A 17,713-nucleotide genomic window follows, 5' to 3' on the forward strand; every position below is an offset into this window, starting at 1 on the left:
CAAGAATAACTACATCGTAAAACTAACATTGTGATACAATGTATATACATTTAGTTGTTTAGGATTACTTTCAAAATTGAGTTTGTGTTTTCTTGAATTTAGCTATTGTCACCGGCTTTCAGGCTTCGCTCGGCGTTTCTCAGCAACGCGCGCACAGCCCTTAGAAATACATGTACGTGGTACACTGGTGTGCGTCTTAGCAACGTGGAACGTCTTGTGACGTAGCTCCGCCCCGAGGATAGACACCTCTCGTTTGAGTTTAAATTATTATATTTCGCAATATTTATGAAAACAAGTAATTGTCTACATTTCGTAAAATTATCAGAATATCATGTTGACGGCATTCGGTAATCTTCAAAGCTCGTCACCAGCGGCAGTAATCAGTCAGGCATAGAAAATGTTTACCTGGAAAACGAACCTTGCGACTTTTTTCGTCACGAAATAAATGTTTGTCTCAATATCATTGTAAGTAATTTAGTAAGTAATTTTATTTCTTGTACAACAAATAATACATTTAACGCACTAAATAACGAGTGGGGTCAGGAAATCAAAAAGAGCAACATTATCCCGTCAACTATACTCCCCTGTGAAAATAAAGTAATACAAAACTAATATTAGTGGTGAATAACAAAATCTATATTACACCAGTATGAATCAATTCATTGATTTAAGAGTATTGGTTTAACAGTTATGCGCAGGTCTTTCACTCTGTTCTTAATTTCATTACAAAGTTCAATGTTGTGAACCTGACAATAATATACTTTTTTGACAAAACGTTTTGCTCACTTTAGGAAGTTTAAATATATTTTTATTTCTTGTGTCATATAAATGGCACTATTGACAGGAAAGTTTTAAATTCTCGGGGTGGAACTACGTCACAGAACGTTATATGTTGCTATGAGACGCGCACTATCATATGGGCTCTGTGAGTTGTTGTGCAATAGTTAAACAATTAAAGTCGAGAAAACATCACAAACTCAACTATGAGACGATCCCGAATAACCAAATTTGAGTTGCACGCGTGGGAAGTAGTCTTGTTACTGTTCATTACCTCCATGCACTGTTCAAGAGGGTCTCAATATGCAAAACAGCTTTGTGTAGAGATAGTAGTGGGTATCCAGAGGGGATTGGCTCGAGAGGGCGCCGTTTGAACTGATGGAACGTTTCGACAGAAGTCTGTCGTCCCACGACAAGCTATCGTCCGTAGAAACAAGCTGCCATGCGTCTGCGCACTGAAGTTAAGGAAGTTTTGCAACGGGGTTTATTATTGACCAGGGGGCAGCGTCGCTGCAGTATATCGTGAAACTAAGGGGTGCGCTGAAGCTTCACGACACAACGCTAAGGACAATCTCCTTCCCAGAGGCCTTTGCGCTCTACGCAATAGTGCCTCTGCCAGGGCTCATACCACTAATTGAATTTCCATAGACGACAATGTTAACATATGACGAGATTGCTATATGAAAATGACGAAGAAAGTTGAAAATATGACTCAAAAATGGGAAATCAACATGCCAGTAATCAACCATATGAAAAAAACTAACATGTTGGCCAGCTCAAACTCTTGCAAATCTCAGGTAAACAAGACACACCTACTGTATTTGGATTGCACCAAGAGAAATCACTGGAAAAACACCAAGATTAGAACATCCATTAACACACAGAATAAACCCACACAGCCGCTAAGTAGTAAACAAAAGACCACATGTTGGTCTCACCTCTGACCCAGGTGATTACGCCCTCAAACAGGGAGCACCTGAGAAAAATAATATTTAAAAAATTTCATTGGTTCTTGCTGGGCATTTAAATGGCTACGAGCAGCCATTGGTTAATTAGTGGCATGAGACCTGCCACAGGCAGCCTTCAATTTTGTGGTCAATCACCTCACTACGCACGGCCATTTTTCCCGCGGTTGTTTCATTTGAAAACTAACTACAAAAAGTGTAAAAAAACGTATGCGACATCCGAACTATTCATTAATGTCAGATTTCAGTAAAAACGTAAATACGAACCATTTTATCGCGAACTATATTTTGCAAGGTAATGTTATAGTAGTGAAACTGCGCACGTGATACACTAAAACTTGGAGGGAAAAAACGTTCTGTTAACGAATATAGTTGGGAAAGAAACATTAAATACTAATTTCACTGAAAATGGTTTCCTAACATTTCCGTTCATATTGTATTCTGCTGAATATTTCAATACTATTTCTGGCTTGAACGGGTTCGATTTTCCGCGTATAACTGCCATGGAACACAAAGGTTCTTGTAAATTTATAAAGTTATTTATTGTACAATCTAATGCTTTCTCATCTGGGAAAGGATTGTACGTTTCTAACGCAAGTCGTGTAGATTTTAATCTAATTAACTGAACATTTTATTCAAAGTCGGGGCGTGAAACTTCTTATTAAAGTGACTAAAGTAACCAAGTGACTTACGCATAACTTTGTTAACCGACAGGGTCTTGTAGTTCGAACATATTCGAATATGCAAATGTGTTCTATGCAAAGCTGCTTTGTGCAGTGATAAGTAACGCGTATCGAACTGTGCGGAGTTTGCGCTAAGGGCTGCGCTCATTGGAATGGCAGTCCGATCTAATTATTCGAACGAGACTGACGCTGCTTCCATATACTGCTAATCGCAGTTCAAAAAACTCTTGAAAATCACCTATAAAACTGCTTTTGACGATTTCATTCAGTGATTATCGGAAGATCATCTATTACAACAGTGCTAACAGTTTTTGTATTCGATTTTTTGAAATCCGGAAATGCTGAAAACCCGGCCCGTTGCACAAAACTTTCCCCTTGAGCGCGCAGTACAGTTTTACCGACGAGAAGATTGTTAGTCACGATTGTTAGTTTATGCAAATGAGATTGTTTTCTGCGAATTTAGTTATGCAGCTTTGAATTGAGGGTATCGTGCAGAAAGTTGGGACTCGCAGAATACTTCAGAACACAGTTAGCTTGCGCGCAAGTGCGACATTTACTAAATTGGGCCGCCATCTTAAATGCGCAATAAAATTATAAATCAATAGATTCAAGATGGCGGCTCTCATACAAATGTGGTAGTATATCGTACTTGTTCGCCAGCTGACTACTCCAGAAGTACAAATATGTGGTTTCCAAGTCCGATAAAGCCCTGGTACCAACTCTTGGGAGGGAGGGGTCGATGACATGTTGAGGCTTAGACCAAGATACATCTTGCATCATATTTTATATCGTTTTCTGGCTTCATCTTTTATACTCAAACAGGCTCATGAAAACTCGTACACAAATGACACGATTCGAATGATACATAATGAAAATAGGTTTATCTAATCCAGTTAGAATAATATATACACAGTACAACTTAACATCACACATTAACAATAAAACATCAATAATAACGTTTACAATGTTATATATATATTACATTACAGGAAATGTTTATAAAATATTTGTTCTATATAAAATACATTTGATTAGAGTAATTTTTAAATTTCATTAACTTAAGCAATAAAAGTTGTTATACATAGACCAGATGCAGCGACAAATTCGGTGGTAGACGCATAATTATATATATCTATTTTTATTTTTTTTTATTTTCTTGTGTGTATTTTTATTCTCACTTTAATTGTTTGTCATTCTTCACATCTGTATTGCATTTTAGTCAAAATCCTAATAGGGATACGAACGCAAGAAAGATTATTATTATCATTAGTAATTAGGAGGTTAGTTGACAGATTAGGACATTGCGCATGCTCTGGCGAATGTCGCGTCACGGAAAATCTCGCGAGAGGTTATGATGGCAGGCTACAACAGGCGTGTTAACAGAAATTCGTCAAGCCAACATAAAACTCTATGAATAACAAACTGCAAGTCCTACAACACATTTCGTGAAGAGTTGCTTGTTCATTCACTAGACGGTTGAGCTCTTCGTATACCGAACGCCTGACTTTCGGGTGCAATAAACCTGCAAGGAAATTCAAAACAAAAATATACAAGTTTATGAATACAATTCGGCAAAAATGTTATAAATATGTTTGCTCACGAAATAAAACTTGCTATTGAAACGCAATTTCCACGCAACATGCGAATGTAAATACTGGTAATAAAATGTGTACACAAATTAAGTCTCATGGGACCCACACCCACACATTGACGTGGTATGATGGTGCCGTCCTTTTAACCATTTTTTTTGTAACCAGATTGAGGAAATACGGACATGCATCCCTACCTAAAAATCGTGTAAAGCATTTAATGAAAGATTTTGTAAGTTTCATTCCGGGATTTTGTTTGCATTATCAAGAAGTTGCTCGTGTCTTTGATATTTTAAGAGTCTTTTTGTTCGTACGAAAGCTTGTGCAACACTTCATCCAGTTATTAAAAACATTAAGATAGTTAAACATTTGAATTGCAATTGAAGACAGCGCTACTAAATGAAAATTGCATTTTCGCGACATGCATTACTCCGCAGACTCGCTAGCTCATTTTCCGAGAAAATGATAGTTATATTTTTAGTGAATGGCGTGACTTTTTTATGAATAATTAAGAAATCTGGGTTTTGAGAGGTGATAAAACAATGCTTTAACAATTTTCTTACTATTGAACTGAAAAGTAAATCGTTATAGTTATCCAGGCGCGTATATTATTGAATTGAGAGGACAGAATCATGTGGGGGTGATTAGTTAGGGTTAGGGGTACACAAAGGGAACCCTTCTCCAAAATAGCGATTTCTGAATAATATTTAGTGAATTCTCAAAATACGACAGTGTAATACAACGGAGCCTGGTTACTACTACCATCGTGGAACTCCATGCTCAATGAATGTTGTACGATGCAAGACCAATTGCCTCAACGGTCATGAGTGGAGGTTGTATACATGACACTGATTACGTCATTTCCTGTATAGACAGGTAGTAACATCACTGGATAACTCACAGTACTCACTTCTCAGTGCGTTAACGTTCTTTCTGTGTGCTCTCACGTTATCTCGTTCAACACTGGTTCTGCACACGTGAATCACAGCTGGCATGAAATCGTCCTCGCAAATATATTGTTTCACCTCCCAGTCGTCTGTATTAAAGGCTGCCATGGCAACAGTGAACGCGTTGAGTATAGCAACGATGTTTAGGATAGTTAACTTCATGGTCACTCTAAACTTGTCTTTTCTAATACCGCCTTGAATAATTATCTAAGATGAAATAGTTATTAGACAAAATGGTGTTGCGGTAATTCAATTCCAACATGTACTTTGTACAACCTGTAATCAGAAATAAGTATTACAGGACATTTTATTCGATGGTTGTCGGTGCTTTGTAGACCACTTTCCCGGCAGTAGTGAGACTGGGTGCAGAATTACGCCCGATTTGTAATGCTGTAAAATGCAAGTTTGTCATTTTGCTGTTTGATAAGACGCATAACACGTTTCCTACAAGGAGCGCCCTCTGCCGACGAAACGTCAATGGAGAAAGAAATGTTTTGTTTTCTTGGTTGGCAGTCGTTCGTGGTCGGGGCACCAAATTGAAACTAGTTGTTTTGATCTAGAATTACAAACACAACGAAGTTTGAAAGATTGTGTCACAATTACGCGCTATCGCTACGAGGCACGACTTTTAGGGCGGTGAAGTTGTATTGTTTTCAAGTTGTTGATTACATTTATAGGGTCAAACCGACCAAGGCAGAGTGTCAAATGTAGAAAGAAAAGAGAATATGTTGGAAGCCCGAATACAAAATTGCAACCACGAGTGATTCCGAAGATAAACTCCGTGGCAGTCACCGAAAGACCCCTCAAAAAATTGCTCTTCTAAGCTTAAGTTTGCATTGCAACATTTCACAGGAGAATGCATCAACTACGGACTGCTTGAAGTTTTATTCTTTTGGACTTGTGACACTTTCAGTTCTCTTGCTAGTTTCGAGGAAAACTAGTGTCAATATAAAAAAATATTGTGGATATAGGTAAATACAAAAAAATAAGTTTAAATGTTTTGGTGTTATTCTGATCCAATATCGATTTGCGTGATAAAAACAGGACCGGCTTTGTTTCGGCTGAACTTCATCGTGGGAACTTCATCGGTCTTTCTGACCTGGCGTTAATTTCCAACGCAGTTCGGAGCAGTTCTAAATTGTGGGGTTTTGGAGACTGTGACGTGATCTTTTCGCAATTGTGGGGTTTTGGTGAATGTGACACGGCCTTTTCGCAATAACCGCATAAAGGGGTCGAGCAGCTGTCGGAACCAAAGACATTGAACATGCAAATATACTAACTAATTAGAACATTCAGTGTCGGCGTAGGAGGTTCAACGTTGACGTATAGAAATCTCATTCCACTGTGCTATTGAAAGCTATGTACAGATTAGAACTTCACGTACCTTCGCACAATTGTCACGGGTGTCGTGGTCACATCAATCAGGTTAACACGCCTGCTTCTGGCATATAAATAAAAACGTTCCCGCAAAGAGTCACATGTTAATTATCTGTTGCAGGCGCATTTTGATGGGCTAACGTGTGCGTGGGGCATATATCTACATTGACCAATCACCGATGTGAACGATGCCATCCAGGTGTTGGAACATGGGGTTCAATCTGAAGATCTAATATTATGTGTAAATTGTAAAACAAACACAAACTTTTTTCAGATTTATTTCTTTTTCTATGGTTCGCCACTTAACTTTTCTCAGGCTCATCATCTTATATTATATTTCGGGTATATTTTTTATTCACAAATGGACAGTGAATCCTATAATATGTTTTTATAACGTCAGGTGTTGGCGTGTCGTTAAGAATATTTAGGAATCATGCAATCCGACTATGAAGACTTTGGGCGTTTTTATCGTCAAGCTCTTGTCCCACGACACAATAAAATAGCATTTATTTGTGTGTAACAGTGACGTTTTTTTGAAAAAAACTTGTCCTAATATTTTTCAACAATTGCTATTTTAGAACAATTCCATAGAATGATAAAGAGGCACTTTTCAAAACAATTTATTGCAAAATGAATAAATTTCGGGTATTTGCCTTTTCAGCACCAGTTCCTACACGCGATGTTTGTTTGCGGGATTAAAATGTCAATTTTTTTAGTGAAAACTGAAAATTTACTCAAATTCAGTTCCAGAAAATATTGAAGAATATAAGAAAAAAGTGCAGAAAAGTTTTGGCGAGAAAGTCTGGTGGTGAAAAGGTTAAAGCGCCACAGTCACGTGTACGAATTATATGCGTTGCAAACACGCGTTGCGCATGTCGAACAGGACTCGGTGCCGTGGCATGAAGTATTAGTTCCAGTGTTGTATTCCGCAATAGCTGCTGTCGACGTTGATTCAATATGCTTTGACCTGATATGTCACGTGTTCGTATTTGTATCATTCCAGCATTACAATATTCTTCACAAGTTGTAATATATTCTTAGTTCCCGGACATTAGTTAAAACAGTGTAATTTTATCTGTAGGACAATCAAAGATGATACATGACCAATTTCATGCTGAGAGTTTCGTCCGAATATTACCGAGACCACCCGAGACCATGGGGGATGTTGTCAAGTGTTCGTCGGGATTTTAAACTACAATTCATTACCTAAACTAAAAAAAGTAAGGTAAGAACGAACTGACAAATATTCTTATCTCAGGCGAGATAAGTTGATTGTGATGATGTACATTTCTCATTTCTTTGATCAAATTGTTTGGCGTAGTGGCCTGTTTTGTTTGGCAAAATGTAGGTCACCGTCCGAAAACCGAAAAATAACATAGTGAGTATAACCACGTAGTTTGATGCAATTTACCACGCTGATCGGAATAAAATAATATTGATTTCAGAATGAATTTATTATAGACCGACTTCAGTGCGAGTGAGAAACACTTTATACTGAATGAGTATTCATCTCGTATGTCATCGTCGTTTAATGCGCCCTCTTGCGGTGGCTACTCAGTACACCGTTCCTTTTTTGAAATACAAAAAAAAAAGCATACTCTGGCCGGCTTGCTCATACTTTGGCCAATGGGACTACACCTTCACTCGTTTGTCTAAGTTTTAGAGAGCGAGTAGTCTACCTGGTCAGCGAAAATTAATATGAATAAGTGAAGATAGGATTTGTTTCCAACATAGGTGACGTAAATGTGAAATGGCCTGGTTCAGAGAGTACGAAGATATGTCAAGTCGAAGGAAGGAATCTAGTATCGCCAAATAAAACATACTTTGTTTGAAATAAGCATGGATACCGCGCGTCTGCGAGTGTTTTCTTCACTTCCTGCGAACAATATATTCTAAGAGCGTGTCTTGGTAGCTATGCGCGCAGTCCGAAAAACGTTCGGGATGAAGGAAGAAAAGAACACGGAGAAAATGAGAACAGGGAACGCAAGTTCAGTTATTGTCATGCGGTCGTGCGATCTGAGGAAAGAATGGACATGGGAATAACTTTTGATAATCGCGAAATATCATCAAATTATGCTGAAGATAATGCGATCAACGAAACACAAGGTGAGTATCACGGCGAATGATATGTTTAGGTTTTTCGATGATCTAACATTTTCCGCCAAACCGGAAGTAAGACTAAAAATCGAGCCTGAACAAAAATTTAGTGCTGCTATAGGACAGATAACTATGATGTAAAATGATTTCTTCTTATTCTTCATCAGTAGCATTTGAATATCTGATCAACACAACATGATCGGCTGTCTTTGTTTAAAACTGTTTTTCAATTGTTCATATCTATTTTTTGCATCATTGAAACACTCACAGCGGACCCTGAAGACGATTCACATGAAGGTGCTTAGTAAATCATCCATAACTATGAATTATAAATGAAAACCCACGGAAACATTTTTATTAAGTCAAAGACCTAATTACTCAGTCTTCATCGTAGTGTTTTTTTTGTTTTGTTTTTCATTTGACGTGATTAAGTTCATTTAAAGAATCGTGTCAATTTTCCAAAATTACAAAAGGGAACACATATAATTTTCATTTCAATGGGAAAACAAATGCCTAATATAGACAGCTGGGATTACAGTGGTAAATATTTGTGTTTCGAACGCTAGTGCAAAATGAGCACAGTGTAAATACTTGTCAAGTACTGAGTGACAATATAGCAACATTATAAGTATACCATTGCTACACACTAAGCTATTTTTATACATCTAGAATTGGCATATGTTGCACCCACTAGTACTTCTTATATATCTTGCACGACGTGTTTTAATTAATCACCGACACACGTCTATCACTGAGTTTCATTTGAATTTTATTTTAATTTGGGCTTGCCTAATCGGAATGCAAATTTATTCTGTTGACAATACATTAAAACCCACTTCACGATTCTGTTCTGAACTCGTGTGTATTTATTTTAGAAGCGAAAGGCGATGCCTTGCATAATATACGTACACCTCTTAAACAAAAAAATATATAGAGAGAAAATGTATTTATTTGTTTAAATATTTACGTTTACAGTCGTGTGTCCTAATTACTTAATGATACATATAAGCAATATTTTTAAATCCCTACAATCATAAGCGATACATCTTATTTTTCCCATGGTGCAACTGTGTCCTACAGGTCGACCGCGTCATTTCGTAGTGTAGTATGATATACCGTGTGTCATTATCATAACAATACGCGGTGAGCAGGCGGATTTTAACACAAAGCGAGACACGACCCATTCATTTATATAAATGGACCGGCGAACTGTCAACACGCTGTGCGGCAGCTCGACAATCTGTTTCGTGCGTCCAACAATTTTGATTGCACCACGGAACCAAAAACAACATGATTGCCGGTCATAATTTAAGCTGGAGGCAGACGTGGAATATATATTTCTCTTTATGGCAGTTGTAGCAGTCATGTGCGGTTGTATTTAAGAACGATTTTTCTAAAGTCTTCCGTTTATCGCCGTTCCTTCTCTATAATTTACAGCGGCAGTTGACAGGCCATGTCCAGAAGCCATGGGCTGTATTCTCGCCAAGAAGACACAATCCTTGGAAAATGGTATCAAAGTATACGAACTTTACACGACGATCGACCGCACGCCGACTGTCATCGATGAGTATTCACCGACGGTGCTGAAATACAGAACGCCACATTTCCGCGCCTCGGCGAAAGTGCGTTTTCCACCTATCTGGGGCAGCGAGGTGTGGCAAGTGGGCTGGGTACAGGTGTGTACCGATATGAACTTCATCAACACCTACGGGGAATACGGATAGTAAGTATTCTAACGATCACACGGCATTAATTATTAATTTCACTAGAATGGGGCCATACATAGGCGGTTTCCCCGTCTCGGTAAACACGTAAGCGGGCCACGAGAGGTCATGTATTTTATTACCTGTTGGGGAAGATAGTACTTGTGTACTTGTTTAAAGGTTTGGACACAAGTCTTCACGGCGCATAGGAGCTACCCTGTCAGGTTTTACTATATCGCTTAATCGACTGTGCCAGTCGTACAGCGGGCAACAACACGCCCTTTAATGCATATATTTATGTTTCAATATTTGACCCTAATACATTTCCTTTCTGGTTGCACTTTTGTTTCGATGTGTGGCCATGTATAACCCAGGGCAGTGTGTACAACGTCACAACATTATCGTAACCGTCGCTTCATTTACATGTTAATATTATTTCGTTTATTGGTGAAAATAAAAATATTTCGGCAACATACCTAGACGTTAATGAAGCGTCTCTGTTCTGTAAACAGCTTGCCGACCAGCTCGTCATTTTACCCACCCGTAAAACGAAAATATCCCTTTTCCCCCATCGGGCAAATTTATTTTAAGCACTACGAATAGACTTCACAAATTGTCGTAGTTTATTTTATTTTTTAAAATCGAACATGCTAGACACCGACAACTGCGAATATGCTGGCGCATTACGCGTGGCTATATCCGTTGCTATGGCGATGATCCGCTAAATCAAATCACATCACATTTGTGTCACCTTGGTAATTGGTTTCATGCTATTTTGAGAATTAATTCTGTTTGGTGAACTGTAAAACAGTCGCGTTGTCACCAACACATTCCATTAAGCGGGCGATTCACAGCAAAAATACGTGTTTGTCAAGTTTAACTGTTCACACGTGAACAATACTCTGAAAATCGCTACGTATAGGTACTGTGTGGATAATAATGTTTATCAACTACTGAGTTTAACAAACAAACAGTAGTTACAATACTTAATGTGTAATATATGACTAAGCATTATTTTGCGGTGGGGGTAATGTCACGGAACAAAATCTCTAGCCATTTTATTTTGTTTGTACGTCCCGATTTTTTTTTTTTTTTTGATAATTATTTTTTTTGCTGTTGGTTATTTTTTCCTAGAAATTATTCATGTCGCATAGACCATTTGTGAACGCGTGATATTCTGTCCGTTTACGTCGGCAACTTGCAGGCTCGTTCGAGGCTAGTTCACCTCGCATACGGTCTTCTGTTCATGCATGCCAACAAAGTGACTTCCAGGTATTTCTGAGGTGATTATAACAAGGCCGGCTACGAACGAAGCGGAAATGGCGTGTTTTATTACATATTCGAACACAATACCACGTCAATTGCATCCGAATACAAATACATTTGTACTAGTATTAACTACTACTAGTATATATCTTATGCAAGATCCCTAAGGTAAAGGGGAGGCTATTGTTGTATAAAATTTATACCTTCTGAAATTTCCCGGATGTGCGACCTTCCGAGGTTATGCATAATGCAAATTCCACCTAATACTCAGCGACACTCAAACACATAAATCATGTGCGGCATATAAACAGTATATATTTATAAACCTTTATGATATGGCAATTCAGAGGTGCAGTGCAGTGTTACATCGTCCAGCTTTTATTTGCAAATCTGGTCCAATTCATAAAAGACAGACTTATAGACGGCAACCACAGTAATATTTTTACTTTACCTTATTACTCAACCAGGACCTCGCGTCTCTGAGTATTAGATCACAGACAATATCAATGTGTGTATCAGGTGTCTTACACAATAGCCACATCAAACAAATAAACCAATTGTTTCGCAGTTGTAACTGGATTTCTTCAATGGAATACGAATACGGGAATTTGTTTGGTCTAGCATATTTTCCCCGCGCGCTACCGCAAGTTCACTATGGTGACGTTTGGGTCGATGTGTGTAAGTCTCCAAATTTGGGTCTGACATTTTTGAATGCTGAAACAATTCTGAACTGCAGTATATATACTATTATTAATATGCATCTCTGGTCAATATAATAACCGAAAAAATCCCGGTTTTGCAAAATTCCAACTTTTCATGCAACCAATACAAAATAAATGTTTTTATGTAATTTGTCCAGTATCGCATTTTCTAAACTAACAATGGATTAAAGTTATATCATATAACTATACGTTCTATGGTATGGTTCAATAAACAAGATGTTGAAAGCCAAACAACGGATTAATATATCTGTGCACACATCATGACCGGTGGAGTTCTGGAATAGATCCGAATATCCCCCCAAACAAAGCCTTGGAAGCTATTTGAAGTTTCATCTTGTAATAAAACACTTTCTTTTATAGAACAATACCATGCATATCTTTCTTAACAAGATAGTACACGTACTTTTTTTTATTAGCTCCGCTGTCGACTTTGTTGAGCGGAGCTTATCATATGAGTGATTGTCCGTCGTCGTCCGTCGTCGTCCGTCGTCCGTGTCAATGTTTTACTTTTTCGACTTCTTCTTGAAAACTACAAGCCTGAATGCTTTGATACTTGGTGTATATGTACCTTGGGTAGACCTCTCTTAGATTTGTTCATTTCATGATGATATCTTCAATTCTCTAATTTTGGTGAATATTTTTGTCATTTGGACCTCTCTCAGATTTGTTCATTTTGTGATGATACAGTATCTTCAATTCTCTAATTTTGGTGAATATTTTTGTCATTTTTGGTAAAAAGTGATATTTTCAACTTCTTGTTGAAAACCGCAAGTCCAATTGCTTTGATATTACATGTATAGGTACTACATGTGGACCTCTCTCAGATTTGTTCATTTTGTACTGATATCTTCAATTCTCTAATTTTGATGAATATTTTTGTAATTTTTTATAAAAAGTGATATTTTCCACTTCTTGTTGAAAGTCTGATTGTTTTGATACTATACATATTGTTCATTTTCTAATGATATCTTCTGTTCTTTAATTGAAATGTGCATTGCTAACAGCGGAGCTATCTGAGCCGAGAGGCTGCTTGTTATATACTTGTATTATCTTATTGTGAAAGTCGTTATTTTGGCGTCTTGAATAGATACAAGATAATAAAGTGCCGAAGTCCAAACGTACACAGGGATGGCGCAATGACTTGTCTTGTGTTTATAATTACCTGACGATTCCTACTAAAAAAATATTAGTTTTTTTAACGCCATGTGTGAAAACTATTTTGCCCAGGTTATCACCTATTGTATCTTTTAACTATTGTTTTGTTTTCGCAGTGCAAGCTGGGAAATCCCCGTTCTTAAATACAAGACCAGTTTAAACAGCACAACTTGTATCAGCGACTCCGATGGCAGGAGTTATCCATGGTACGGGGCTACATCGGAAGTGGCGACAATAGAAGGTCCGACATCTGGATATTCGAACTTATATTTACGTATGAACGACAACTTCCACCCTACCATTACGTGGGATATTCCAGTGAGTGGCTCGACGCACGCCAAGTTGACTAACGTCACGCGCGATCAAAGCTTTACTGTGTGGCTTTTAGCCTTTAATCGCACGACGGGGAAGAAGATCGTGCTGAAAACAATTCGATGGCGAATGCAGCTGGAAATCGCGGTGGACCCTAAAAAGCCACTGAAAGAGCGCACGCGGTTAGCGAGTCGCGTCGAACAGCATCGTCCCGAGGTGTTAAAACTGGATGAGAACGTCCCAGACGCTGCGTTTCATGGCCCAAACGCTAACGAAGCGCAGATGCTCGCCTGGTACCCAAAAGACGACGCCAACCCAGTGATGATTGTGCCACCGAAGCATAAGATGAAAATGGGTAATTAGAGTAAAAATTGTGAACATATTGGTAGAGTATAACATGCAGGTACCCGCGGAAATTAAACGCGACGAGTCAATAAAAGACACACTGTATGCACATTACTCCTACCCTACTTAAAAAAGCGTATTGTCGTTTGCTGGCCGGATGACTACGTAAGTAGCTACTGGACATAACTAACCGTGGGAATGCAATGGACTGCAATAATATTTATTACTCAGTTTTTTTTAAAGTACCAATAATGTTTCAATACTCTGCAATTTTTGCTTTGAATTCTCTTTTTTTTTTTTATCGTTTTGTACTTTATTTACTTAATATTGTGTCGAGAACCACGCACAACATGGAATACATTTCTAACAGAAATAAAACTTAACAGGTTACCTTTTTTCATAAATATATTATTGATTTACGAGAGTGTACTTTCATGGCGCGTAAAATAATCATCCAAACTCATGGTCCGGGAATAGTAGGTTGTGTACGTGAAATTTAAAAATGAATATCTCCTAATTATTACGGAAGGGGAAATTACAAAGAATAATCGATGGTGTCGAACGACAACTGTCTTGCAACGTCACCGTAATTGTCGGCATACACGATATTGAAGTATCTGTGGGTCCATGGCTCTTCTTGTATCGGTTATTAGTCTTTGTGATGGTATTTTAGTCATTTCTGATACATTTGTTGTCATTACATTTGCTATTTTCAGACATTAGAATTTCTATCGGTACAGAATAGCTATAGCCTGACAAGGTCGCGTGAGTTGCGCCCTCCGCGGTGCTCCAAACCCAACACAGTTAGTTAGGTCTGATGACGTTCGGCCGGCGAGGGCGCCACTCACGTCTACATGTCAGGCTAAGAAGAGCTATGGTTCCTCCCATGGACTTGTATAACACACACGTACGACGCCAAATGGCATCGCCAATAAAAGTCGACAAAATAGAATAGAATAGTTTTCGTCGACAGCAAACGGCGTTAGAAACCGTATAAACAGTTATCAAATTTAATGTTACTAGTATCACACTTTTAAGTAAACGCTATTTGGCTGTTGTGATATACGAGTACACCTCTCCTATAAATCGCGCCACCTAGCGATGGGGCGATCCTATGACGTAAACGGATGACTTGAACATCATGGAGGTAAAATTCTTTTATTTCCATGACTTGAATAAGGTTCAAAACCTAGATATCGTTTTGATAAGTAGTCTTTCATCAATGAAGACTATGTTTTTGAGACATTTTACTATTTTGTAGATGACAACAACTACACAAACAGACCCAGTTGTCGATTCGAACGACAAGCTATCACCGATATACGTCATTTTGACGTCACCATGAGCTCTGTCAGCAGGGCGCTAGGAATGGGAAAGACGGACGACACAACTGTAATCAAACAATGAACTACCGTTGAAACCAGTCCCGGGATTTCCGAGATGATTGTACTAATATGCAGGCACCTGAAAAAATTAAATATTTTATAAAATTAGAATAGTCATCTTTCAGATGTGCAGTTACTGGAGTAAAACATTGTATTATTGTAGTCGGAAAAAATCCATGCGAGTTGAATTCAATTTATTATTATCACCAGCGAGATGGGAAGGGTACAGTTACTACGTCACTGTCACATGATCAAAATACTATTTAAAGTTAACTGATAACGAATAGTGTAATTGTATAAAGGGCGCGACGTGCATATATTTGTTTCTTTAGAAAAAAAAAGTTATTTCCCTGTATTGCAACGATTTTACATTTACCTGCCATGATTCACTAAATAAAATACAACGAACTAGGATGCACAAAATGGTGGATGTTAGGATGTACGCGAACCACTTATGACACAGCGAGACCCGTTTTTTATCGACCTATTCATTTATAGTGATACAAAGTATACGAAATACCATAGGGTATGAGATAACTACTCGAAAATTTCGTTTTCTTTTGTATATTTTCAACTTTGCATTAAGCTGCGACAGTCCGCCATGTTTCCACGAGAACTGAAGAGAACGAATTCCGGCCTTTGCCTTGTTTATGCGTCGAATTATTGGATCTCTCGGACCCCTCCCTCTATTGACCGAGTCACGCAATGACGTCAGCTAGGCGTATCATTGGTAGATGTATTGTCGTATCGTTTGCATGAAGGGTAACTATCGTACAGACAGTGTTATAGTTTCCCCCTTGTTATGCTCTGGTAGCGAAGTACTGAAATGTGCGCCTTCTTTCAGAACACTGCCATTTACAATGTACACAATGAAACATTGTCTCTGTTACAAAGACAGTCATCCCCGTCGAAGCAATTTCGTAGTGACGTCATACATTTTACGTCATGTTTCCTGATATGCGTCGACGATTTTATAAAAATCTCTTTATTTTTACTATCAACGTAGCAGTAGCATTCCGATATTCCAAACATTCCTTTGCTTCTGAACCAACCCCTTAGTATTTCAATTAATTTTATATTCACTGGACTCAGGGTCCATCGTGATCAACGAGCTAACACGGCTATGTGCCCGTGCTCCTCAGGGAGATACTGTGATAGGTATTTTTGATGGTTAAAAACCTTTCACTTAGGTAACCGGGATTCGGTCGTTTCCACGCTAGGCTGACAAAAACACACACAAGCTTCGTTCATGTTCCCAAACGATTCTCTGCCAAGTCCCTGGTTTTCACCCAAGACAGCATTAAATCACTCTTTATTTCTTGTCACTCCTTAACCAATTACAATCAGTATAAGAGACTCCAAGGCCTTGCCTTCAAACAAACAACCAATCACATGAAAGTTTTACACATCATAATCAATTAATTACTCGTCAAGCTGTCTAGAAAAAACACTACTATATATTGTCAACACTAACTAATATTGATGGGGTAATAGTCTCGCACTAACATTCCACAAAGATACCACCTTAGTTAGAATCGCAAACAAAATTGGTTTAGGATTACAGCTACTGTATTGTATCTTAAAAACTGCAGAGTCATAAGATGTTTTTGGTTGATTTCGACCAGCTCGCCATCTGGTCTTGTCATTAACCTTTATCAGTATATGTCATGGCAACCACTGTCAAACTGACTGAAATATAAATCATGACAATACACCCGGACCTTTCTGCGCGGCTTTATTGCCACGTACGCACTTGCGTAAAACGCGTCGATTGGCACATTTAAACCATTTAAATATACTCTGACTGATTTAGATAAGAAATTGTTTTGCATAACGGTTTTTACAAAATGATATTACTGCAAATATTGTTTATGTCGTCGTCATTAGTTACACCTGTTGCACTTTTATTGGACAATAAAAAAAATAGGTGCGGTCGAAGGTCACCTTTAACTGATTAATATTGTCAATATTACAGTTTGTACATTTAGCAGGTAACGCAAAGATCTAAATAATGTTAAAAGTAAAGCTTTATCGGATTAATATATGGCATCTTCAAATATGTATTGTTTATTTAAGGTAGATGTCTACTCGTAAATGAAAATACACAGAATTCATTCATTTTTCAATAAATTATAATCAAGAGTAATATAAGGATATTTCAGTGTTTGAAATTACCGGTCGCCCGAGTCCATTAAGCTTTCTTTCGGGCCACGAAGTTTTGTAACGTTGTCGCCCGGTTGTCCACATAAATTTTAGAGCAGTAAGTTATATGATGAGCGTCAGTAATACACTATCTAGTAAACCTGATTGGCTTTGTAATTTTTATTACAAACAAATATTTGCCGCTGGCTGTTTCGTTTTCGTTAGGTGGCTGCTTGCACTTATGCAGT

General features: G+C 38.1%; 2 protein-coding genes across 3 annotated transcripts; one reads left to right on the forward strand and one right to left on the reverse strand.

Annotated features, from left to right (window-relative positions):
• Positions 1-3,284: 3,284 nt before the first annotated feature.
• LOC102807078 (uncharacterized) lies at positions 3,285-6,470 on the reverse strand. 2 transcript variants are annotated; one of them, XM_078006971.2, is made up of 3 exons: positions 6,346-6,470; positions 4,925-5,168; positions 3,285-3,947 (listed from the first exon to the last, which is right to left on the reverse strand). In XM_078006971.2, exons 2-3 carry the CDS (start codon positions 5,121-5,123, stop codon positions 3,802-3,804), a joined length of 345 nt encoding a protein of 114 aa, XP_077863097.1. In that variant the 5' UTR covers positions 5,124-5,168; positions 6,346-6,470; the 3' UTR covers positions 3,285-3,801. The 2 variants fall into 2 exon arrangements, with proteins under 2 accessions (XP_077863097.1, XP_077863098.1); XM_078006972.2 differs by having other exon boundaries at positions 4,925-5,237; positions 6,346-6,434.
• A 3,168-nt stretch (positions 6,471-9,638) lies between these two features.
• Positions 9,639-14,346, forward strand: LOC100378350 (protein FAM78B-like). Its single transcript, XM_002730551.4, has 2 exons — positions 9,639-10,158; positions 13,398-14,346. Exons 1-2 carry the CDS (start codon positions 9,902-9,904, stop codon positions 13,954-13,956), a joined length of 816 nt encoding a protein of 271 aa, XP_002730597.1. The 5' UTR covers positions 9,639-9,901; the 3' UTR covers positions 13,957-14,346.
• The last annotated feature ends 3,367 nt before the right edge of the window (positions 14,347-17,713 follow it).

Source organism: Saccoglossus kowalevskii, chromosome 17, assembly GCF_978046115.1.
Source record: "Saccoglossus kowalevskii chromosome 17, keSacKowa6.1, whole genome shotgun sequence".
NCBI classification, from domain to species: Eukaryota; Metazoa; Hemichordata; class Enteropneusta; family Harrimaniidae; genus Saccoglossus; species Saccoglossus kowalevskii.